We start from the raw sequence: 25,958 nt of genomic DNA, 5'->3' as shown, positions 1-25,958 counted from the left end.
CCATTTACATTCACGGAACTTTGGAGTAAATCCCCCTGCCTAAATTTGGTGCAGATCCCCTTTATTCTATAACATGCATAAATTAAAGAAATGCCCCCAATCTGCCCAGGACCCTCCCATCATGTATACTTTTTCAGACCCACACCTAAATTTATGACGTAAATTTTAGTTAAATCCTATTAGCACCAATAATTGCTTGTTAAAATCTCAATTATTGGTGCTGTTTCATTATTCAATTAAGTTGCATATGCAATTTTTAGTGACATACAGAATTTGGGGGAAAGTGTTTAACATGAATCTGAAAGCGCATTAAGCAGTTAATGCATGGTAAACGCCATAATAGCATATTAGATCCCATGTTAGAAATCCAACACAGAATTTTATTTGAATGCAGGGAAGAGAAGGGGAGGCTGGAACAGACATTAATGTATGTCACATTAACACGCGTTAATAGTAAAGCAGGCTATTACTGCAAACATTTTGGCTACACCTTGAGAGGTATAGTTAACACTTTATTAATTTAATAACACACTGCACTGATATGCCTAAGGTGAGTTACAACCAACCCCCCCCCCCCCAAAAAAAAAATCCTCTCACAACACTAATTGTAAACATCTTTCCGCAGTAAGGGCCGATCCATCAAAGGGTAGTAACGTGTATTAGCATCACAGCTGCTCTCCCCCCACCCCAAATGACAATCACATATCATTTCCATCCAAATGTTACTCTGAAGGTTTTGTCACTAGCATGTGTTAATTTTTCCATTAATGCATGTTAATGGCAAAATCCTACCACACTTCAATAAATAGGCCTCTATCTTTTCCTTAAAAGTATGGGCCTGATTAATTTCCCGTTGTGCATAACAGGCTTTAAACCCAGTTCACAATGGCACTACTGTATCAAGGGACAGTCCTTTGTAGACAGTGCAAATTTCCTGTATCTCACAACAGCTCAAAAAAAAGTCTGCAAAATGCCTGAGCCTGCAGCAGGACGTTTAATATGTGTTAGATCTGAGCATGTTATCATGTGGCAGCTCACAAATGCAGCACTCATTAGAGAAGTGTGCAAGGCACGACAGAATCATGCAAGGGCAAAGGGCGCAAGGAAAAGAGGACCGACAGAGTAAATCTGAATAGTCAAAGAATATTGTTGGGGAAAGGGTTCAAGGCAGGGGCGTATCTGCGTGGGGCCACAGGGGCCTGGGCCCCCGCAGATTTCGCCCTGGACCCCCCCCTACCGCTGTCAACCCTCCCCCGCTGCCGTTGTTTACCTTTGCTGGTGGGGGACCCCAACCCCCCACCAGCCGAGGTCCGCTTGCCACCTTTAAAGATATTTCTTCACCTGGCGGGGGATCCCAACCCCCGCCAGCCAACCCGACGTCTTTAAAGTTCTTCGGCCTCCGTGGCCATGCTGTAGTTGATAGCTGTTCAATCCAGTTCGGAGTGTGACGTCCCAGCATGTTGTACGTGCAGGACAACGTGCTGGGACGTCAAACTCCGAACTGGATTGAACAGCTATCAACTACAGCACGGCCACGGAGGCCGAAGAACTTTAAAGACGTTTGGTCGGCTGGCGGTGGTTGGGGTCCCTTGCCAGCTGAAGAAATATCTTTAAAGACGGCAAGCGGACCTCGGCTGGCGGGGGGTTGGGGTCCCCCGCCAGCAAAGGTAAGCAACGGCAGCGGGGGAGGGTTGGCGGGGGGGGAGGGTGGAGAGTCGGTGGGGGGATCTGGCAATGGCGGGGGGGGGTTCTGGCAATGGTGGTGTTGGGGGGGGGGCTAAAATGTGCCCCCTCCCTCTGGCTCTGGCTCCCCCTACCTCCGGAGTCCAGATACGCCCCTGGTTCAAGGAAGGAAGGGAGGGAGAAAAGCAGGGATGGAGTGGGAGATGCAGCAAACACAAAGGAGTCTCAGACAGTAGGAATCCTTCATGTGTTCTCTTTATCTGTATTTATCCACTTGTTCATATCCTCCCACAGTTTGTCACGCTTACCCATTCATGTCTCTCCTTTTGGCTTATACACTAAAATACTCTTCCCATCACAACCCCTTTCTATGTACATACTTTCTCTCAACTCAGTCCTCGGGATGCCCTCAATGAATATGCATGAGACAAATTTGCATACAGTGCAGGTAGTGCATGCAAATCTGTCTCATGCATATTCATAACCTGGCTGGTTAGGTGTGTCCCGAGGACTGGGTTGAGAACCCCTGCTCTATCCCATCCTTTACCCACATATAATGATCAAAGACAAGCTGGCAGCCTGACTCTTCAATAGTTATGAAATAAAACACTATAGAGGCAGGTCTATAAAGTGCTGCCTTAATGTAGATGCAATGAAGAAGCGAACTTAGCTCCAACTCTACAACAAAATTAAGACCCGCCTAACTCATTACAGAATAGTAATGAGGTGTGGTAGCCGTGACGTGTTAGTCCACTCTTAAGGTTATCAATAGAAATCAAACAAAATAAAACATGGAAAAGAAAATAAGATGATACCTTTTTTTACTGGACATAACTTAATACATTTCTTGAATAGCTTTCGAAGGTTGCTCATCTTGAAGAAGGGCAACCTTCGAAAGCTAATCAAGAAATGTATTAAGTTATGTCCAGTAAAAAAAAGGTATCATCTTATTTTCTTTTCCATGTTTTATTTTGTTTGATTTCTATTGATAACCTTAAGAGTGGACTAACACGTCACGGCTACCACACCTCATTACTATTCTGTAATGAGTTAGGCGGGTCTTAATTTTGCTAGGTTGCAGGTCACTGCCGCCTCTTTTTGGCTTGCTGAAACTTAGGTTTAGGCCAGATCAATTGCAGGCACAAAATGGCATGACTAAGCACGCCTCGCAATGCACACATCTGATACTATTCTTTAAGATGCACTCATTGCTAGTCAGAACACCCATGACAAGCCCAGGCTCTGCCTACTGGTATATCATTAAATTAGCACATAATTTTATAAAACAGTGCCTAGCACATCGATATATATAAATGGCGAGTGTCGTACTCACTCGCAAATGGGCAGTAGAGACCCTCTCTGCCCCGCCCCCATGTCAATACGTGATGACGAGGGCGGAACAGAGAGGGTCTCTACTGCGCATTTGCGAGGGACACCGCCGTCGCTAACGCTCCCCCCACCCGGAGTTGCCGCCGCCACCCACCTTCCACCCGGTCGGGCCCTCGCTCCGCTATTGAAACAGCGAGGGCACGCAGCACACAGCTCTGCTGAGCTGCCATCGGCCTTCCTTCTTCTTTTCTGCCTGTGTCCCACCCTCGACGACGTTATGTCACACAAGGGCGGGACACAGGCAGAGAAGAAGGAAGGCCACGGCAGCTCAGCAGTAGAGCCGTGTGCTGCGTGCCCTCGCTGTTTCAATAGCGGAGCGAGGGCCCGACCGGGTGGAAGGTGGGTGGTGACGGCTCCGGGGGGGGGGGGGGGACGAACTCGGAGGGGGAGCGGCAGCGGCGAACTCGGCGGCAGGGTGGGGGGCCTTTCAACCCCCCCTCCCTCCTATATTAGCCCGTTTTTAAGGGGTGAACGGCTAGTATGTGCATAAATGCCAATTTGTGATGTGCACTTATTCCATATATTAGTGCTTGCAATTGGCGCCTAATTTAGAAGCTGTTTATAGAAGTGCCCTTCACGATGCATGGAATACTTGAACAGTCAAACTCGTCTTGATTCAGGATCCACTGAACAAAATGTCCAAGCATGAAAATAGTTTGAGCCTAGCCTTGTACAAGTGTTTCTTTTAGTTCACCCCAGCATGGCTAGTTACATCACATAAGTTTGGAACACAGGCCTAGCTCAATGAATCCTGCCAAAGAGGTAGAAAGGGATGCGATGAAATAGTATTTACTGCAAACCATTCTTTCCACCCTTCATTAGGGAAGTCCTTTAGTGTTAGCATCATGGGACACTTTCATCTTTTCCAAAATGAATTCTGCTAAATGTGTTTAATAGTGGTCCACTAGAAGTCTATAGGGCTGTTCTGTTGTATTCTATATCATCTTTCTGGTTAACTCTCTTTTCGGTGCAGTCGATTTGTTTTCTGTTTTTCTTTTACCATTGAATTATTATTATGACTTATTTTCCACATTTGGGAAGTGGTAGATCAGGTTAAGGCTCTGAGCATCTAAAGATGGCATGGTCATAAAGCAGTCTCTCCACCAGGGAGGACCCTGAGCTGTTTATAGTATTTTATTGAGGAGTTCAGGATCACATTACATCTCTTCTAGCACACTGATCTGCTGAACTCCATCATCATCATCATCAAAGGTCTCCACAAGTACAGTTTCTTCAGCCTCTATCACTGGATCATTTGCATTTCTTTCAAGATTCTCTAGGATATCTGATCCCTGCTGATTGAAGGGTGCCTCTCCTGCAACTTGAGGCTCCTCATGACCTTGGAGTCCTTCCTTGATCGTAGTAGTTTCCTTCTGTGGCTCAGGAGGTAGATCATTAACCTCTTCTCTCTTTACTTCACCAGCTGTCTTTGAAATGTGTGACTCCACAGGGGGAGTCAAGAGTTCTGAAGGGTTCAGTAAACCATCCCCATTGAGGTCTTGCTTCTCCAGGAGTTCATCCACAAGTTGAACTACCTGCAGAAGAGAAACAGCAACTCTACTGAACAGAGCACATCATGCCAAAAAAAACACATCTTAAGAAAATCTTGTCTTTAGAGAACACACTTGTCTAGAATTAACTTTAAGCATCTCTTCAATGTAATTTCATCCAATCTTTCAGATGGGCTTATACTTAGGTCCCGATATTCAGCCACCAGCGGGCAGTGCATTTGCTGTTCACCGCTGGCGTTAAACCTGGATATTCAATGCCAGGCCGTATCTGGTGACCAGCATTGAATATCCAGGTTTATTTGGGCCACTAAAAAGTTAACCGGTTATGCCGATGCTCAGTGCTAACTGCTATTTAAGCAGCCTATTTTGACCGCTCAACATGGCCGGTTTGGTACTGAATATGAATGTCTAACCAGCTGTGTCGAGCAATATAGCCAGTTAACAGCTAGCCACTAACCTGGATATTCAGGGAGTAGATAACCAGTTATCTGAATATCTGCAGTTAGGCACTTTAACGTTATTTAACCAGCTAGGAGCATTCCTAGCTGGTTAAATAGTTTAGAATATCAGGGGGATAGTATCAATGATTATTAGCAGTATATTGAGCAGACATAACCCTTTCTGGATCCTTGAGAGATCAACACAACTACAATCCTAGAACCTGATCTTCACCCCATACAGAACCCAGTAGAGTCAATTATATGACCTCAAGAATCTTTCTTACCTAATGAAGAGATACACCAATAACTTTTCAGAATACTTTAGATCAGGGGTGTGCTGGTAAATTTTTAACAACAGGCTCTCTCTACAGGCGTAGCCAGCCCTGCAATTTGGGGGGGGGGGCAGGAGTGGACTGGTGGGGGCAAAGCATGCCTCTCCCCCCCCCCCCCCCCGTGCGGGCACGCTAGGGATACCTTTGCTGGCAGGGATGCCAAGCTCCACCAGCTAATAAGTGGACTGCCATCACTCCCCACTGCTTGTTTCTGGCTCTGAGCAGCATGCTGGGACTTGTCTCACATACACAAGAAGTCCCAGCCTGCTGCTCAGAGCTGGAAACAAGGAGTGGGGGAGTGGTGGCAGTCTAGTTATTTGGCTGACGGGGCTCAGTATCCTTGCCAGTAAAGTAGAAGAAAATTCAGGAGGGGGCCCAAGCCCACATTTTGGGAGCCAGTTGTTAAAGTAGACATGGTGGGGGGGGGGGGGGGGGGGGGGGGGGGAAGGGACCTACTTTAACAACTGGCTCCCAGAATTCTTAAAAATTTAACAAACAGCTCTCGCGAGCCTGTTGAGAGCCCGCTCCAGCACACCTGATTTAGATCCAATAAAATGCTCAGACAAGATACTGGGTTTGGCCCTTCTTATGTTTCTGAAGCCCCATTCTGCATATGGGTTTAATGATGGAAATTGAACATTCAGGTTGAGATGTTCATATTTCAAACACTAATCAATGTTATAGAGTACGACAGAAAAATATTACAAACAACAGGGATTCTGCCAATAATAAACAAATGGAGCACAAACAGAAAAAAATGTTTTACAGGCAGAGTAAAGACCTCGGTGAAAATCCTGAATGTCAAGGAGAAAAAAAAATCACCATCACTGGTCTACAAAAGGCATGTCACAAACAGAGTCTCTTCATCAACATTGTAAAAATATAGCATTATATTCAATACCAGTCAGTCTTCTGAATATTTAAGATACTTTGAAGACTGACTTGCATTGGATATAATTATTTATTATTATATATTGATGAACAGATTGTTTATGACATACTTCTGTGGAATTATTTTAGACCAGTGAGAGTTACATCACCTGTGCAAGGTTATCTAGGGATATTCAGTAGCCCTTAACCAGATAATGCCACTGAATATTCCCACAGTGGAGGAGAAGCCTAGTGGTTAGTGCAGTGGACTTTGATCCTGGGGGAACTGGGTTCCATTCCCACTGTAGCTCCTTATGACTCTGGCCAAATAAGTACTTGTATATGCTATGTAAACCACTTTGAATATAGTTGCAAAAGAACCCACAGAAAGGTGGTATATCAAGTCCCATTTCCCTTTCTAAAAATCTAAACAGAAACTGGTTTATGTTGTGAGTAGTCCAGGAGCAGAGATGGCACTTATCCAGTTAAGATAACCGGACAAATTGGACCAAATATAACATAGACCTATCTTTGTCCGGTTTCAGTTATCCAGTTAACGGCTGAATATTGGCCTCAGCTGGGTACCTGCACCTACCCAGATATTCAATGCCAGTGCCCAGACATGGCCTGGCACTGAATATCCAGGCAAAAGGCTAAAGTATCGCTTACTACTACTACTGCTGAATGAACATTTACCTCTATATTACGATCACGTGCACCATTTGTGAATCAGCGTTCTACGTACCAGCTCACTAGAAGACTGACTCTGGCAGTGCTGTGACCAAACATCACATAGTAGCTTGAGGAGATCCAGGCCATCCAGATAACCACTCTTGTCATAGTCATAAAACGCAAAGAGGTAGAGGAGAACTGGAAGCAGGGAGAGAAGACAAATCGGTAAAAAACAAGGCGCAAGCTATGACCACATAAAGAGAAGCCAGGAAGAGGCGTGGAGTCACTCAGAGGATAAGCGTAACACTGCAGATTTAACTGTTTCTTACTTCCAGCTCTACAAACATCACTGCTGGTGGATGCTTTAATATCAGCATGCCTATGACAGTGTAAGCCTGTATTGTTGTTTACTTTGAGGCCCTTTTACAAAGGCGCATAGGTGCCTACGTGCATCCAACGCACGTCAAATTAGCACTACCGTGCAGCCATTTAGGGGGAGGGGAGCACATACCGCCACCCATTGAGAAGATGCTAGGGGCTTCTGCGCTACCTGAAAAATAGAAGATATTTTTGTAGCGCTGGAAATGGTGCACGCTAGGGGTGGGAACTACAGCCAGGCTCCTGCGGTAGTGCCAGATTGGCACGCGGCAAGCCCATTGATGCACACCACCCTTTAGTACAAGGGCCCCCTGGTTCATTAAGAAGCCTTAAAAATGTAGTCACCACAAAATCAATTCAGCACAACTTAAATCTATGAATGAATGCACATAAAGGGTGATTCTGTAAACCAGGGGCGTAGCCAGACCTCAGCGGGAGAGAGGGCCAGAGCCCGAGGTGGGGGGGGGCACTGTTTAGCTGCCTCCCCCTGCCGCCGACCCCCCCCCCTCACCGCCACAACCGCCACCCTCCCCGCCACTTTGGACCCCTGCTGCCGCAAACACAACCCCCCCTGCCGCCGCCCGCTCCCCGCCCTGCCGCCACATTGGGTACCTTGTTTGCTGGCAGGGGTCCCCAATCCCCGCCAGCCGAATAGTCTTCTTCAGCGCCGGTCAACTCCGGCACCTTCATTGTGGGATCATCTGTTTCTGACGCCTTACGTCCTGCACAGGGCTACATGCAGGGTGCAGGACGTAAGGCATCAGAAACAGATGATCCCACAACGAAGGCGCCGAGGTCAACCGGCGCTGAAGAAAACTTCGGCTGGTGAGTTTTGGGGACACCCGCCAGCAAACAAGGTACCTGATGCGGTGGGGGGGGGGGGGTTAAATGTAGAGGGGGCCAGGGCGTAATCTGTGGGGGGCCCATGCCCCCGTGGTCCCACGTAGCTATGCCCCTGCTATAAACACAGCACCTGGTAGCAACATATCCTAAAAAGGAAATTAGGTGCCTATTTTCCTTTACAGAATATTGGCCTAACCAGGTGTATACACACACCTACAATACTGCATGGACACTTACATCTCACCTTAGTTTTAGGAAGCAGGTTAAGGCGCATATTTTTTCATTACGCTTTGGAGATTAGGGAGGATGCAGGTGGGGGTGGCTGGGTGGTGGTGCATTGCCATAGACTGTGGAGGGGGAGGGTTTCTCTCTCTCTCTCTCTCTTTCTTTTCCTGTCCTGTCTAGTGTTTCTTTCTTTGATACTGATCATGTGATTTTATGCACTGCTTTGATTGTGTTTGAGAGGCGATATATCAAGTCTAATAAAGCATAAGCATTACCAGCCATAGACATGTTGTTACTGTGGAAAGATGCGTGTGTACTTTATAGCATTTTATACGGTACATGCATATGTGTGCACTCCTCTCAGGCTCTGGCCATATGTACACCTCCTTGCAAATGTGCATTAAGCAATATAGGCACATCTTACAGGACATCTCCTAGGCACAAACTTGGTATATAGGCACATATATGCTAATATTCTAAACATTTTCAGATAGAATGCAAATAAAAAATGTGCATGTAAATGTTAATCCCTATTTTATAGAATTATCCACATAGAGGGTAGTTTTATAAACCCCTTTTTATGCATAGAATAGTAAAAATGCACACTGGGTAAGAGATTAGGAGCAGGAGGGGCAGAGCAATGATTTATATGCATATATAGTGTGTACTTTACACAATAACATTTAGGTCTGCTCTGAAGCAGGTATAAATACCAGAGCCCACAATCTAGGCACAATATCTGCTGGATTTGGGCTAGTATTAAAAAAAAAAAAACACATGGACAATTATGTGTCTTTATGAAATACGATAAAAATAAGCCAGACCTATAAGAGAGAGGGAGGGAGGAAGGCCAGCAGGGCCATTTGGCCTAGACCTCACACAGAAAAGGACCTCTGTTTGGAGAAATTAATGTTTATTTGCTTACTATTTCTATAACTGAAGGGCAACCTTCGAAAGCTAATCAAGAAATGTATTAAGTTATGTCCAATAAAAGAGGTATCATCTTATTTTCTTTTCCATGTTTTATTTTGTTTTATTTCTATTGATTACCTTTAAAATTGGACTAACACGGCTACCACACCTCTATAACTGAACATGAAATTAAGTTGACCAAGAAGAAGTTATTCACTTTGGGAGTCTCTTACAAAGGCGCGCTAATGTTTTTAGCATGCGCTAAACGCTAGAAACACTATAGGTGTCTCTAGCATGTAGCGAATGCTGATTTTCACTATGCGCTAAAAGCACTAGCGCACTTTAGTAAAAGGACCCCTTTGTTTTTTATGTGAATATCTTTCTAACTTTCTTACTTTCTAACTCCTCTTACTCTCTTACCTATCTATATGTTCCATCTTTGCTTATTCCCTACACTGTCAATTAAAATGTTCTATTGCATATTGTGTTGACATTGTAAGTAGTATACTATCGGCCTTATTTTCGAAAGTGATGGGCGCCCATATTTCGACCCAAATCGGGAGATGGGCGCCCATCTCGCAAAGGCACCCAAATCGGTATAATCGAAAGCCGATTTTGGGCGTCTTCAACTGCACTCCGTCGCGGGAACGAACAAAGTTGACAGTGGCGTGTCGGAGGCATAGTGAAGGTGGGACTGGGGCGTGTTTATCGGCCAAGGAGAGATGGGTGCCGTCGACTGATAATCGAAAAAAAAAGGGCGGCAGAAGCGAGAATTTGGGTCCCTTTTGCTGGACCCTTTTTTTCACGACCCGTCCCAAAAAAGTGCCCCAACTGGCCAGATGACCACCAGAGGGAATTGGGGATGACCTCCCCTGACGCCCCCAGTGGTCACTAACCCCCTCCCACCACAGCCTGTATGCGACCCTCAAATGTCATACCCAGCTCCCTGACAGCAGTACGCAGGTCCCTGGAGCAGTTGTTAGTGGGTGCAGTGGACGTCAGGCAGGCGGACCCAGGCCCACCCCCCCTACCTGTTCCACTTCTGCTGGTTAATGTTGAGCCCTCCAAAAAACAAACAAACCCACTGTACCCACATGTAGGTGCCCCCCTGCACCCCTTAGGGCTATGGTAATGGTGTAGACTTGTGGGCAGTGGGTTTTGGGGGGGAGCACACAAGGGAAGGGTGCTATCCACCTGGGAGCTATTTAAAAAAAAAAATGTAATTTGTAAAAGTGCCCCCTAGGGTGCCCAGTTGGTGTCCTGGCATGTGAGGGGGACCAGTGCACTACGAATCCTGGCCCCTCCCACGACCCAATGCCTTGGATTTGTTTGTTTTTGAGCTGGGCGCCTTTGGTTTCCATTATCGCTGAAAACCGATAGCGTCCAGCTCAAAAACGCCCAAATCCTAGGCATTTGCCCCGCACAACCCGTATTATTGAAAAAAAGATGGGCGCCCATCTTTTTTTGAAAATACGGTTTGTCCCGCCCCTTCGCATGGCCGCCCACGGAGATGGGCGCCCATGGAGATGAGCACTCACTTTCGATTATGCCCCTCCACACCATACTTTGTATTATTTGAATATTTTTACTTCTGTAATTGTCTATTGCTCATGTTTGATTTATTATTACTGTACGCCATCTTGAGTGAATTCCTTCAAAAAGGTGGTAAGTAAATCCTAATACATAAATCTATGTAACACAATAAGAGTGCATTAAACTAATATTTTAATTTTAAAACATTTTGAACATTATTATTTGTACAGCTGACTGTTTTTCTTTAATTATGAGTTCCAGGCTTCCTAATTTGTACTGGCTCAGACCTCTGCAGTTCTCTGAAAAACTAAAAAAACAGATGCCTTCCCTTTTATAAAACCACCCTCATAAAGTTGACAGGCACATGTTAAAACATTCTGACGAGCATTAACAATTTTCTCATCACAAAACTGTATGAAATGAATCGGAAAAAATATTTGGAAACTGGGAAATAACGTCAGATGAAATAACAACTAACCAACAAGATTCTTCTGCATCCCTACTGTGTATCAATACCTACAGCTTCCTCTTTTAGGGGCCCTTTTACCAAGCTGTGGTAAAACAAATGGCCTGCAGTAGTGTGGACGCATAGAATTGCCATGCGCCAGTCCACTTTTTACTGAGATGGGAAAAGGGCTATTTTTTAAATGGAGGTCATTAATGGCCATGAGCTAATATAAAAATTGTTGTGCAGCCATTTAGTACATAAGTACACAAGTATTGCCATACTGGGAAAGACCAAAGGTCCATCGAGCCCAGCATCCTGTTTCCAACAGTGGCCAATCCAGGTCACAAATACCCGACAAGATCCCAAAATGTACAAAACATTTTATTCTGCTTATCCCAGAAAAAGTGGATTTCCCCAAGTCCATTTAATAACGGTCTATGGACTTTTCCTTTAGGAAGCCGTCCGAACCTTTTTTAAACTCCACTAAGCCAACCGCCTTTACTACATTCTCTGGCAACGAATTCTAGAGCTTAATTACACGTTGAGTGAAGAAAACTTTTCTCAGATTCGTTTTAAATTTACTACATCGTAGCTTCATCGCATGCCCCCTAGTCCTAGTATTTTTGGAAAGCGTGAACAGACGCTTCACATCTACCCGTTCAACTCCACTCATTATTTTATAGACCTCTATCATATCTCCCCTCAGCCGCCTTTTCTCCAAGCTGAAGAGCCCTAGCTGCTTTAGCCTTTCCTCATAGGGAAGTCGTCCCATCCCCTTTATCATTTTTGTCGCCCTTCTCTGCGTGTGAGCCCTTACTGCTGTAAGGGCTCACACGCTAACCCTGAGGTAATCGGAAAGCGCGCGGTACTGCCTGATTACCGTCGGGCATACCTACTCCCTGCTACCCACGCTAGAAAATACAAAATTATTTTCTGGCCAGGAAACTGCGTGTGGCAAACACAAAACTACCGCCAGGAACCTGGGTGCACTCAGCGGTAGTGCTGTTTTGCCACACGATACCTTCACGGTAGCTCTACTTCCGCTTGATAAAAGGACCCCTTAATCTGGTGAGGTGGAAAGATTTTGCTCTGAAGGCTATTACTCTGCTATGAACCCCTGGGAGAATTCTGCACATTGAAGGATTTGTGCAGTTCCCATGAACAATTTTCATCATTTGCACAGAATTTGACGCCGGGTGCCTTGCGTTGGGTGCTGTGATGGGATGCACCGAGTACCAATTCTAAAATAACATCTGTGCACACAATGTTAGGCACAGTCACGACAGGACAACGATAGGCGTGAGTGCGCACAAGCGCTACCCATAATGTGTGTGTGGGGAGAGGGTTCTACATATGACACTAAATGTTTGGTAATCACTATTCCTCTTAGGGATCAATTAGATGCTAACTGGTGCTAAAAGTTCTAATGTAGATATAATATTCACAGCACCTACACAAGGGTGTACACAGCAACAGCACAACAAGACCCTGCACTGGACAGACAGATGCCTAAGAGATAAGTGCTACTCTTACTTATAATATTTTAAGGACGGTGAATTCCATCTATACCTAAAAGAGGCAGGCAGGCAGGCAGGCTGGAACAGTGCTGTGATGGTTTAGGTTTGCTGTGCAGTTTGCTGTTACCAATACCATGGTAATGTGGCACAATAGCAAACACTGAGCACTGCATATTAAAAAACTAAAAAGAGCAAACATTTGAAGAGTAGAAGGTATGGCCTAATATTACTGGTGTGAATATTATATCTACTAAATGTTTGGTGCCAAACTACTGGGTGCTAAGCTAGTATTCTAGAATGGCAAGAGTTGTGGATCAAATCTGTTATAATAGCATAAGTCTGCAGTTTAGCTCCAAATTTAGGCCCAATCACTTACATCATGTCTATGGTTGGCATCTAAAATCACTACTACTACTAATCATTTCTATAGCACCACCAGATGTACACAGTGCTGTACACATCAGTGGCGTAGGCAGATCCAGTATTTTGGATGCCTGGTTTTCCTTCTTTCTTGAACCTTCATCTCCTTCCCTCATTCTTGGGGATTTTAACATTCATGCTAATGATCCCTCTGACTCTTATGCTTCTCAGTTTCTTGCATTAACATCCTCTTTCAATCTTCAACTGTGCTGTACTGCCCCCACTCACCAGAATGGCCACTGTCTTGATCTTATCCTCTTCTCAAACTGCTCACTCTCCAGTTTCTGTGCCTCAACTCTTCCCCTCTATGACCATCATCTGATAACTTTCACACTTAAACACCCTCCTCCCCAGTCCTGTCCAATCTTAACCAATACATTTAGGAATCTTCAGGCTATTGACCCTTCTACTCTGTCCTCCAGTGTTTCAAATCTCTTCTCTACCACTATGTTATCCAAGTCTGTCAATGAGGCTGTCTCTTCCTATAATACTATTCTCTCCTCTGCTCTGGATAGTCTCGCTCCTCCCATTCCCCATTCTGTAAAACGTACCAAACCCCAGCCTTGGCTGACCTCTAGAATCCACTACCTACGTTCCTGTGCCTGCTCTGCAGAACGCCTTTGGCTGAAATCCCGTGCCTATGCTGACTTCATACATTTCAAATTCTTGCTGACCTCCTTCCAGTCTGCTCTTTTACTTGCCAAACAGGACTATTACATCCAGTTGACTAATTCTCTTGGCTCAAACCCTCAACGTCTCTTTGCCACACTGAACTCTCTCCTCAAAATGCCTTCACCTCCAACCCCCCTTCACTTTCCCCCCAGACTCTGGCTGAGTTCTTTCATGATAAGGTTCACAAGATTAAACTTGAATTCTCAACCAGGTCACCTCCACCTCTCCTTCCCTTAGTCCATTCTCTCAACCCTCCAACCCCTGCCTCCTTTTCTTCCTTTTCTGAAATCACTGAAGAGGAAACTACACATCTTATTTCCTCCTCAAAACTAACTACCTGTTCCTCTGATCCTATTCCCACCCATCTACTTAACACTATCTCTCCTACTGCCATCCCTTTTATCTGTCATATCCTCAATCTTTCACTGTCCACTGCGACTGTTCCTGATACCTTCAAACATGCCGTAGTCACACCACTCCTTAAAAAACCTTCATTGGACCCTACCTGTCCTTCCAACTATCACCCCATCTCCCTCCTCCCTTTCCTATCCAAGATACTTGAATGTGCTGTTCATCGCCGTTGCCTTGACTTTCTTTCATCTCAAGCTATTCTTGATCCACTTCAATCTGGTTTTGCCCCCTTCATTCAACTGAAACAGCGCTTGCTAAAGTCTCCAATGATCTATTCCTGGCCAGATCCAAAGGTCTCTATTCTATCCTCAACCTTCTCAATCTATCTGCTGCTTTTGACACTGTTGATCACAGCCTACTCCTTGATATGCTGTCCTCACTTGGATTTCAGGGCTCTGTCCTTTCCTGCTTTTCTTCTTATCTCTCCCAGTGTACCTTTAGTGTATAGTGGAACCTCCTCTACTTCTATCCCACGGTCAGTTGGTGTACCTCAGGGATCTGTCCTGGGACCTCTTCTTTTCTCCATCTATACTTCTTCCCTTGGTACTCTGATCTCATCTCATGGTTTTCAGTATCATCTTTACGCTGATGACTCCCAGATCTACCTCTCCACACCAGAAATCTCAGCCGAAATCCAGGCCAAAGTATCAGCCTGCCTGTCTGACATTGCTGCCTGGATGTCTCAGCGCCATCTGAAACTAAACATGACCAAGACTGAGCTTCTTATCTTCCCCCTAAACCAACCTCTCCTCCTCCCCCAATCTCTATTTCTGTGGATAACACTCTCATCCTTCCTGTCTCATCAGCTTGTAACCTTGGGGTCATCTTCGACTCCTCCCTCTCCTTCTCTGCACATATTCAGCAGACTGCTAAAACCTGTCGTTTCTTTCTCTATAATATCACCAAAATTCACCCTTTCCTTTCTGAGCACACTACCAGAACCCTTATCCACACTCTTATCACCTCTCGCTTAGACTATTGCAACTTGCTTCTCACAGGTCTCCCACTTAGCCATCTCTCTCCTCTTCAATCTGTTCAAAATTCTGCTGCACGACTAATATTCCGCCAGTGTTGTTATGCTCATATTAGCCCTTTCCTCAAGTCACTTCACTGGCTTCCTATCTGTTTCCGCATACAGTTCAAACTCCTCTTAATGACCTATAAGTGCATTCACTCTGCAGCTCCTCAGAACCTCTCCACTCTCATCTCTCCCTACATTCCTTCCCGGGAACTCCGTTCACTGGGTAAATCTCTCTTATCTGCACCCTTCTCCTCTACTGCTAACTCCAGACTCTGTTCCTTTTATCTTGCTGCACCATATGCCTGGAATAGACTTCCTGAGCCAGTACGTCAAGCTCCATCTCTGGCCGTCTTCAAATCTAAGCTAAAAGCCCACCTTTTTGATGCTGCTTTTAACTCCTAACCCTTATTCACTTGTTCAGAACTCTTATTTTATCATCCTCACTTTAATATTCCCCTATCTCTTGTTTGTCCTGTTTGTCTGTCCTAATTAGATTGTAAGCTCTGTTGAGCAGGGACTGTCTCTTCATGTTCAAGTGTACAGCGATGCGTATGTCTAGTAGCGCTTTAGGAATGATAAGTAGTAGTAGTATATTTAAGGCACAAACACTTATGGAATGTCAAGTCAAATGCAAAGTGCTGATAAGAAAGGCAAAGAGAGACTTTGAAAAGAAGATTATGATGGAGGCAAAAACATATAGTAAAAACTTTTTCACGCATGTTAGAAGGAAGAAGTTGGTAAAAGAATCATTTGGGCCGCTAGATGACTAAGGGGTAAAAGGGGCACTCAGGAAAGACAAGGCCATAGAGGACAGAATAAATGAATTCTATGCCTCGGAATTCACAGAAGAATATATGGGGGACATACCAGTGCCAGAAATGGTATTCAATGCTGATGAGTCAGAGAAAATGAAACAAAGCTCTGTAAACCCGGAAGATGTAATGGGGAAAGTTTAACAAACTGAAGAGTAGCAAATCAACTGGACCTGATAGCATACATCCCAGAGTACTGATACAACTAAAAAAAAAAAAATTGTAATTTATTTTAAAAATTAAGCATGGTACCAAAAGATTGGATGGTGGTCAATGTAATGCCAATTTTTAAACAGGGTTCCAGAGATGATCCAGGAAATTATAGACCTACTAGTAAAAAAAAGGCCCGTTTCTTGCTGAAATGAAACGGGCGCTAGCAAGGTTTTTGGCGGAGGGTGTATGTTTGAGAGAGTGTCTGTGACAGTGATTGTGTGCGTGAGAGAGAGTGAATGTGCAAGTGTGTGTGTGTGAGACAGTGAGAGTGGGTGCAAGTGTGTCTGTGGGAGAGTGTGTGTTTATGTGAGAATGAGTGTGTGCGAGTGTGTGTGTGAGACAGTGAGTGTCCTTCGCTCTCCCCCTCTCAGGTCTGAGGACCCCCTATGCTGTGGTCTGAGGACCCCTCTTCCCCCCCCCCCCCCCCCCCGTCTGTGGTGTGAGGACCCCCCTCTCTCTGTGGTTTGAGGACCTCCTTCCCCCGTCTGTGGTCTTAGGGTCCACCCTCCCTTGCCCTCCCCCCCCTGCATAGTTTACCTTCGATAGAGTCGATGCGGGTTGCCTGTACCAATGAATCTTCGTATTTAGCAGCAGTGGCAGGCTGGCTTCAGAGTAGGCTATAGTAGTGAAGTCAGGGGGTTAAAATAGGTTTTGTTGCAGGTTTTCGGTGTGGGCACGCGATTTGCAAGCCCCTTCCCCCCCTGCCGATATCACCCGACGCACTCCCCCCCCCCCAGCGCATAACAAAGCCCCTCCCCCCCGCCCAAATGAACCCCCTCGGCACCCGCAAATGCTAACTCTGTGGTTGCTGCTGCTTCTCCTGTTCAGCAGCAGCAGCCGGAACATAAAGAAACATTGTTTAAAAAGTTGTTAAAAGTAAAATGCACCTGTGCAGCTGCTGCTCCTCTCCCCTCTGATGTCAGTGCGCTCCTCCGGGGTCTTCTCCAGGGGCAGCGACGTAAGGGGAGAGGAGGAGCGGCTGCAGAGACGTCAGCTGTCTGTTCTCTTTTTTTTGTTGTTGTTAGTGTGGGAAAGCAGGTCGGCGGTATTCGGGTCAGCTGGGCAGCAATGTTGGGGCGGCGGTATTGTCCTGAAGTGGGCGGTAGTTTCGGGAGGGCAGCAGTGTCGGGGCGGCGGTTTTCTGCTCAGCTGGGCGGCAGCGGCGGTTAGGTTACGCGGAGGGGGGCAGAGTGTGGGAGGGGCGTGAGGTGTAATAGGATATTAAAACTCACCCTCAATGTTTGCTCCGCCCTCAATGTCATGATGTTTGACGCGAGGGCGGGGCCTGGTGGCTTCACCACCACGAACCTTCGAACCTGTAGGAACTGTTGTCAGTGGCTTGGCTTCACTGACGTCAGTGTCCTCAGAACGTTGAGGGTGAGTTTTATTATAGTAGATGAGCCTGATGGTGCCAGGAAAAATTACAGAGCATATACAAAGGCATGGATTAATGAGACAAAGCCAACATGGATTTAGTGAAGGGAAATCGTGCCTCACCAATCTACTACATTTCTTTGAAAGGGTGAATAAACATGTGGATAAAGGTGAGCTGGTCGATATTGTGTATCTGGATTTTCAAAAGGAATTTGAAAAAGTACCTCATGAACAATTCCTGAAGAAATTAGAAAGTCATGGGATAGGAGGTAATGTCCTATTGTGGATTAAGAACTGGTTAAAAGTTAGAAAACAGAGTAGGGTTAAATGGTCAGTATCCTCAATGAAGAATGGTAGATAGTGGGATTACCCAGGGGTCTGTGCTCAGATTTCTGCTTTTTAACATATTTATAAATAATCTAGAGATGGGAATAACTAGTGAGGTAATTAAATTTGCTGATGACACAGTTATTCAAAGCTGTTAAATCGCAAGAGGATTGTGAAAAATTAAAAGAGGACCTTACAAGACTGGGAAACTGATCATCCCAATGGCAAGATGATGTTTAATGTGAGCAAGTGCAAAGTGATGCATTTGGGAAAGAGGGACCTAAACTATAGCTACATGATGCATGGTTCCACATTAGGAGTCACCACCCAGGAAAAGGATCTAGGTGTCATTGTTGATGATATGTTAAAACTCTCTGCTCATTGTGCAGTGGCAGCTAAGAAAGCAAGGAAAATGTTAGGAATTATTAGGGAAGGAATAGAAAACAAAAATGAGAATGTTATAATGCCTTTGTATCACTACATGGTGCACCCACACCTCGAATACTATGTGCAATTTTGGTCACCGCTTCTCAAAAATGATATAGTGAAATTAGAAAAGGTGCTGAGAAGGGTGACAAAAATGATAAAGGGAAAAGCTAAAGTGGCTAGGTCTCTTTAACTTGAAGAAGAAAAGCTGAGGGGAAATATGGCCGAGGTCTATACAATAATGAGTGAAGTGGAATTGGTAGATGTGAATTGCTTGTTTACCCTTTCCAAAAATACTAGGACTAGGAGGCACGCAATGAAGCTACTAAGTAGTAAAATTAAAACAAGCCAGAGAAAATATTTCTTCACTCAACATGTAATTAAATTTTGGAATTTGTTGCCAGAGAGCGTGGTAAAAGCAGTTAGTACAGGGGGGGAGTGGTCTAATGGTTAGTGCAGTGGGCTTTGATCCTGGCAATCTGGGTCCAGTTCCCACTGCCAGGGCCGGTCTTAGGCAGAGGCGACCGAGGCGGCCGCATAGGGCCCCGCGCCTAAGGGGGCCCCGCGCGGCCCGCCTCAAGTCTGCCTCGCCTGCCCTCCATGTCCAGCGACGCGACTTTCCAGTCCTCGTTACCCTGCTCCCCCTCCCTCCAGCCGTCTGAGCCCCTCCCCCGTCTGAGCCCCCCTTGCCCGACCCGCCAAACGACCCTCGTCTACCACCCGACCCGCCGGCACCTCACCCGACCCAGCATTTTAAAAAAAGCTACAAGCGGCAGCCGGCAGTGCCTCCTCGCGTCTGTGAAAGAAGAAAAGTCGCTTCGTCCATTGGCCGGCCTTCCCTCATGTCCCGCCCTTGCGGAAGTTACATCAGAGGGCGGGACATGAGGGAAGGCCGGCCAATGGACGAAGCGACTTTTCTTCTTTCACAGACGCAAGGAGGCACTGCCGGCTGCCGCTTGTAGCTTTTTTTAAAATGCTGGGTCAGGTGAGGTGCCGCCGGCGGGTCGGGTGGTAGACGAGGGTCGTTTGGCGGGTCGGGGAGGGGGGCTCAGGTGGCTGGAGGGAGGGGGAGCAGGGGAACGAGGAGAGTCGCGTCGCTGGACATGGGTGGAGGGCAGGGGGCACAGAAGGGTCGCTGGACATGGGGGATAGCAGGGGAGGGGGTCTGGAAATAGGTGGAGGGCAGGGGGCACAGAAGGATCGCTGGACATGGGTGGATGGCAGGGGAGTGGGTTTCTGGACATAGGTTGAGGGCAGGGGGCACAGGAGGGTTGCTGGATATGGGTGGATGGCAGGAGAGGGGGCTTCTGGACATAAGTGGAGGGCAGGGGGCACAGGAGGGTCACTGGACATGGGTGGATGGCAGGGGAGGGGGGCTTCTGGACATAGGTGGATGGCAGGGGAGGGCAGGGGGCACAGGAGGGTCACTGGACATGGGTGGATGGCAGGGGAGGGGGTTTCTGGACATAGGTTGAGGGCAGGGGCACAGGAGGGTCGCTGGACATGGGTGGATGGGCAGGGGAGGGGGGCTTCTGGACATAGGTGGATGGCAGGGTAGGGGGTTTCTGGACATGGGTAGATGGCATGGGAGGGGGGTTTCTGGACATAGGTGGATGGCAGGGGAGGGCAGAGGGGAAGGGGGGTTTGCTGGACATAGATGGATGGCAGGGGGGACAGGAGGGTCGCTAGACATGGGTGGATGGAGGAGAGAGAAGAAATGCTGGACATGGATGGAGGCGAGGGAAGAGTGAGGAAGGAGATGAGGTGAGGGAAAAGGGAGAAAAGTGCACATGGATATAGAAAATAGGCAAAAGCTGGATCCACGTTATGCCTCCTCCAGTCAATTCCACGGAGGAGGACCCAGCTTTTACTTACGGATGTAGGGCAAGAAATTAAGAAGAAAGGCGGAAAGTAAAGAAATAAATGGAAAGGAAGCCCTGGAAACGGAGTTAAGAGGACAGATAGCAGCACTATCGGATACTGAGCCAGCATGATCAGAAAAACAAAGTCACCAGACAACAAAGGTAGAAAAAACTATTTTATTCAGGATTTATTAATTGGAATATGTCAGTTTTTGGAAATGTGCATCTGTGATATTTTTCATGTACGTTTCAATTTTTGTAGTATTGCTGCATGCTGAGTCTGACTTCTTGAGGTAACTTTCCATTTCAGTATTTTGCCTTCATGTATTTTTCAGGTGTGATCAAGGAAGGTGCAGTATTCTGCTAGCGTATAGTTTGAATCCCTTTTTGTTTGTTTTTTTTCACTAGGTTGTGCACTGGTGTTTTAGAGCCAGGTGTAATTACAGTTGCCTTTCCACGCCACGCATAAGGTTGTAGCTCGTTCTGTCCTTGGAATTAGTGCTGTTTATGGTTTGTTAAGGTTATGAGTGTATTTTTGCACAAGTTTGTGTATAGTGTTTTGCAGTGGAGAGCAGGGGCGTATCTGGAATCCGGCGGTAGGGGGGCCAGAGCCAGAGAGGGGGGGCACATTTTTGCCTCCCCCCCCCCCGCCGCCGCCGCCGCCGCCTCTCTCCACCCCCTCCCCGCCGTCAACCCTCCCCCGCTGCTTACTTTTGCTGGCGGGGTCCGACCCGCAATCTCCATATTTCGGCTTCCTCCGTGGCCATGTGCTTCCAGGAAGTAACGCTGCAGCGCTGATTCGTTGAATCTAGTTCGGCGTCTGACGTGTGGGACGTCAGACACCGAACTAGATTCAACGAATCAGCGCTGCAGCGTTACTTCCTGGAAGCACATGGCCACGGAGGAAGCCGAAATATGGAGATTGCGGGTCGGACCCCGCCAGCAAAAGTAAGCAGCGGGGGAGGGTTGACGGCGGGGAGGGGGGCCAGGGCGAAATCTGCGGGGGCCCAGGCCCCTGTGGCCCCACGCAGATACGCCCCTGGTGGAGAGATTGTGTGTTGGCCTTACTAAGGTGGCACCAAACACCAGAAAGGGTGTAGAGCCTAAATCATGACACACTACCTCTAAAAGGGTGTTTTGTGGCTCTGCATGAGAATTGTGGTATTATGATCCCTTGCTAGCTTCATATTGTTGACGGTCTGCATTTTCCGTATGGCTGGTATATTGGTGTATAAGGTATTAATTGTGACAATTTGTTTTTACTTATTTTTTTTCTGTGTGTTGTCAGACAGTTATGGATGACAGACAGAGTCGGAGTCTTCTTGAGTCAGAGAGCTGTGGTATATATTTTAAAACAATTTTAATACCTTGGTGGTCTATATGATTTTATATTGTACATTATATTTCACACATCACTTTATTTTATTGTATATCTTTTCATTTCATTTTTATTTTATTGCATATATGGATTACAGAGTAATAGGGGAATTTGAAAGTACTGAATCTTTTCTTAATATTTTTCCTTTATTCTCCTTTGTTATGAGAATTGGAACTGCTAATTGTAGTGGACTTGAACTGAATAATTTCTGGGGAGGGGAGGTTTCATGATAGCATTGTGCTTATTATTTCAATCAGTTTTTTGTACAAGTTTAGCTTCATTTGTCTTTATTTGAAATTTCATAAATAAAAAATGTTCTGAAAATGGAATAATCTTATCAATGGGGTGGAGGTAGGGGCGGGGCTACATTGGGGGCGGGACTACGGTGGGGCGGGGCTAGGATGGGGCCCCACCAAATTGGTCTGCATAGGGCCCCGCACTTGCTAAGACCGGCCCTGCCCACTGCAGCTCCTTGTGACCTTGGGCCAGTCACCTAACCCTCCACTGCCCCAGGTACAAAACTTAGATTGTGAGCCCTCTAGGGACAGAGAAAGTACCTATATATAATGTATACAGCACTGCATATATCTAGTAGCGGTATAGAAATGATTAGTAGTAGTAGTTTAAAAAAAGGTTTGGCTAATTTCCTAAAAGAGAAATCCATAAGTCATTATTAAGATGGATTTGGGAAAAATGCACTGCTTATTTCTAGCATAAGTTGCATAAAATTTGTTTTACTGTTCTGGGATCTTGCCAGGTACTTGTAACCTGGACTGTCCACTGTTGGAAACAGGATACTGGACTTGATGGACCTTCGATCTGTCCCAGTATGACAACACTTATGTTCACCAGCCATAGAGCTGGTGTAAACGCTCATACCTAGATTGCAAAAGATCACATATAGATTACATAATTTCATAATCTACGCCCATAAGTATACACCATACCTACATTCTGCCCAAACTTCCCCCATGTGAAGGTCCAGCCGGAAAGTACATGCCATTGCATCTAGGTGCATACTTTGAAAGTGAAGGAGTGGAGTGGAGGAGTGGCCTAGTGGTTAGAGCACCAGTCTTGCAATCCAGAGGTGGCCAGTTCAAATCCTACTGCTGTTCCTTGTGATTTAACCCTCCATTGCCTCAGGTACAAACTTAAATTGTGAGCCCTCCTGGGACAGAGAAATATCCAGAGTACCTGAATGTAACTCACCTTGAGCTACTACTGAAAAAGGTGTGAGCAAAATCTAAATAAATAAATACTTATAGAATAGCATTATGCTAGAAACTGCTCATTTACAACTGTATGTACTTAAATACATGTGCATTAATAACTAAGAGAACTACATTTATGTGCAATCTCATGGCCTGAAACCAGGCAACCCTTTATAGTATTACCACCAAAATTACTTCTTTGGTAAGCTCTTTAAGCAGGGACTGTCTTTCTTCTATGTTTGTGCAGCGTTGCGTACGCCTTGTAGCGCTATAGAAATGCTAAATAGTAGTAGTAGTAGTAGTAGTAACAGAGGGAGCCTGTAGCAGAGCTGGGATTAGAACCTTAGGACATCTTTGCTTTGAAATTTGTGACTGGCTTACCTTGCTCCCTCGTCATGTTTTCCAGGTCACCTTGAATCTCTTTGCTGCTCTTAAGGTAGTTTTTTAACAACCTGAAACAAAAATTCAATTGTAATAATTTGTAATATTGTAAAGTGCAGTTCTGGTAGCTGTAAATATTGCTTCTGCAGGTTACTGAAGTCTTAGTAGGCCGTAACACCCATTGAAAGGACTAACAAAAAAAATGTGGTACAACACGATCTTTCAAAACCTCCCACAACTGTGGCACCTTGAAAGCTCAGGCACTACAATATTTTTTCTGTTAAGGGATTGCGCTCCACTAAGACTCTAATATGTTTAAGAACTTACAATAATTTTACAATTATTACAAGTGATTAGTTTCCTACATATCTTGTCCTGGTTTTCTTTTTTCCCAAAGACATTACAGGGTTCTATTTGGATTATTACTGTGTTCCATTTATTGATATTTTATATTAAGGTCCCTGTTGACTAAGGTGTGCCAGCATTTTTAGCGTGTGCTAACGCTAGAGACACCCCTATGGGTGTCTCTAGCATTAGTGCATGCTAAAAACCCTAGCGCACCTACAGCATGGCTTAGTAATCAGGGCCCTAAGTCTTGAAGGGCCCAATATTTCACCTGGGAGTGACCGCTGCCAGCATTAAACCCAAAAATTCAATGCTGGGCCATATCTGAGCACTGGCACTGAATTTCCGGGTTTCTGGAGCTGGCTAACACAGAGCCAGTTAAGTGTGATATTCAGCACTTAACCCGGTAATGGGTTACCACATAAAGATAGGACTGTCTGAATACTGTCACTTAACTGGCCAAGTGCCGACTTCACCCCCAGAATGCCCCCCCCCCCCCCAAACAGGTGGTTTTCAGTTCGGCGCTAATCAGCTATTTTCAGCAACACTACCCAGGTGATTTAACCAGCCAGGAGCCATTTCTGGCTGGTTAAATCGCTTTGAATATTGATCCTGTAGAGTTTAAGATCTATGGGGTCCTTTCACCAAGCTGCACTAAAAAGGGCCCTGCGGTAGTGGCAGGGGCCATTTTTGCCTCGCACCAGGGACCTTTTTACTGCAGCGGGTAAAAAGCCCCTAAAAAAGACATGGCCATGTGTTAAGATAATTCTTACCGCGTGTCCATGCGGGGGAGAAGTACTTACCTCCACCCACTGAGGTGGCGGTAAGGGCCCCATAGTAACCCGGCGGTAACCGGGCAGCTCACGGTGCTACCCGATTACCACCAGGTTAGCGGCACACTAGAAATTACAAATTTATTTTCCATAATGCCGGAAATGGTGCGCGCTCAAGGCGGAACTATCACCAGTGGACGCTTTGGGCCAGTGGTAGTTCTGAGTTGCCATTTGGCAACCCTTCAGTAAAAGGTCCATCACACCCAGTATCCTGTTCCCAACGGGGGCCAATCCAGGTCACAAGTACCTGGAAAGATCCCAAAACAGTACAATACATTTTATGCTGCTTATCCCAGAAAGAAGCAGTGGATTTTCCCAAGTCCATTTTAATAATTGCTTATGGATTTTTCTTTTAGGAAGCTAGCCAAACCTTTTTAAAACCCCGCTAAGCTAACTGCTTTTATCACATTCTCTGGCAAAGAATTCCAGAGGTTGAGTGAAGAAATATTTTCTCCAATTCATTTTAAATTTACTACTTTATAGCTTCAATTTACTACTATTCAGCGGCACTGTCTGGTTAAGTGCTGCTGAATATTGGTGGATGGCTCAAACAATGCGATTTAATATCGACCGGTTAGATTTTACGGTTATATATGGAAAATTTTTTTGGTTCACTTTCAGAGAGATTTTTTTTTTACTAAATTTTAGACATTTTGTTGATTTGTTTCATATGTTCATATTCATAAACATATTTTAACATGTATAAGACATATTTCATTTGTGTTATATATACATTTAGGAGGTAATTGTATAAGAGTTGCCTAAAGTTAGGCACTAGGATGATGCAGACTAAGGGCTAGATTCTACACATGGTGCCTAAAAATCGGCGCTGAAAAAAGTGCTGTTCTATAAGCCGTGTTTAAAGTTAGGCAAAGTTTATAGAATAGTGCTTATACCTGGGAGTTGAGCCTAAAGTTAGGCACGGCCATTTGCCAACTGTAATGTGGTGTAAATCCCAGTGCCTAAGTTAGGCATGTATCCCCATTATTTTATAAAAATACTTGCTAATTTTAGGAACGCCCCCGTTACATCCATGACCTACCCATTTCTGCACCAACCCCCTTTTTCAGATCACACGTAAATGCCAATTAAATCTAATTAGTGCCAATATTTGCTTGTTAAAAAGGCAATTATTGATGCTAATTGGCTCATTATTCAATTAATTTGCATGTGCAGTTTTGGCGACTTCTATAGAATTAGGGGGTAAGCGCAAATTCTATATCGGCAACTGAATGTGCAATTGCTGTAATAGAATACAGTGGAAGTCCGCATTTACACAACTAACTTTATGCGCGTGTAAATGCTGGTGCCTAACTGTAGATAGTAAAGAGGGGTAAAAGAAAATATTGTATAACTGCCTGACTCTCCCATGCCCCTCCCAGGTCCATGCCGCCTTGCACACAATGGATCCTGGGAACCCAACTATTAGTATAGGGGCCCTTTTACTAAGAGGCATAGAGGGGCATAATTGAACGAAAACGCCTATCTCCATGGGCGTTTATCTCCGAGAACGGGTCCG

General features: G+C 45.6%; 1 protein-coding gene across 1 annotated transcript in view; it reads right to left on the bottom strand.

Annotated features, from left to right (window-relative positions):
* Nucleotides 1-3,487: 3,487 nt before the first annotated feature.
* The window catches only part of CGREF1 (cell growth regulator with EF-hand domain 1), a 59,028-nt gene continuing 36,557 nt past the window's right edge, over nt 3,488-25,958 (bottom strand). Inside the window, exons 4-6 of the mRNA XM_030195536.1 lie at nt 23,262-23,332; nt 6,971-7,095; nt 3,488-4,607 (exon numbers count right to left, since the gene is read on the bottom strand). Of these exons, the coding sequence (XP_030051396.1) occupies nt 4,230-4,607; nt 6,971-7,095; nt 23,262-23,332 (574 nt within the window). The 3' untranslated portion in view covers nt 3,488-4,229. The remainder of the gene's footprint in view (nt 4,608-6,970; nt 7,096-23,261; nt 23,333-25,958) is intronic.

The sequence above is a fragment of the Microcaecilia unicolor genome, chromosome 3 (genome assembly GCF_901765095.1).
Source record: "Microcaecilia unicolor chromosome 3, aMicUni1.1, whole genome shotgun sequence".
Classification (NCBI taxonomy): domain Eukaryota; kingdom Metazoa; phylum Chordata; class Amphibia; order Gymnophiona; family Siphonopidae; genus Microcaecilia; species Microcaecilia unicolor.
This window is presented reverse-complemented; position numbering and strand designations above follow the sequence as displayed.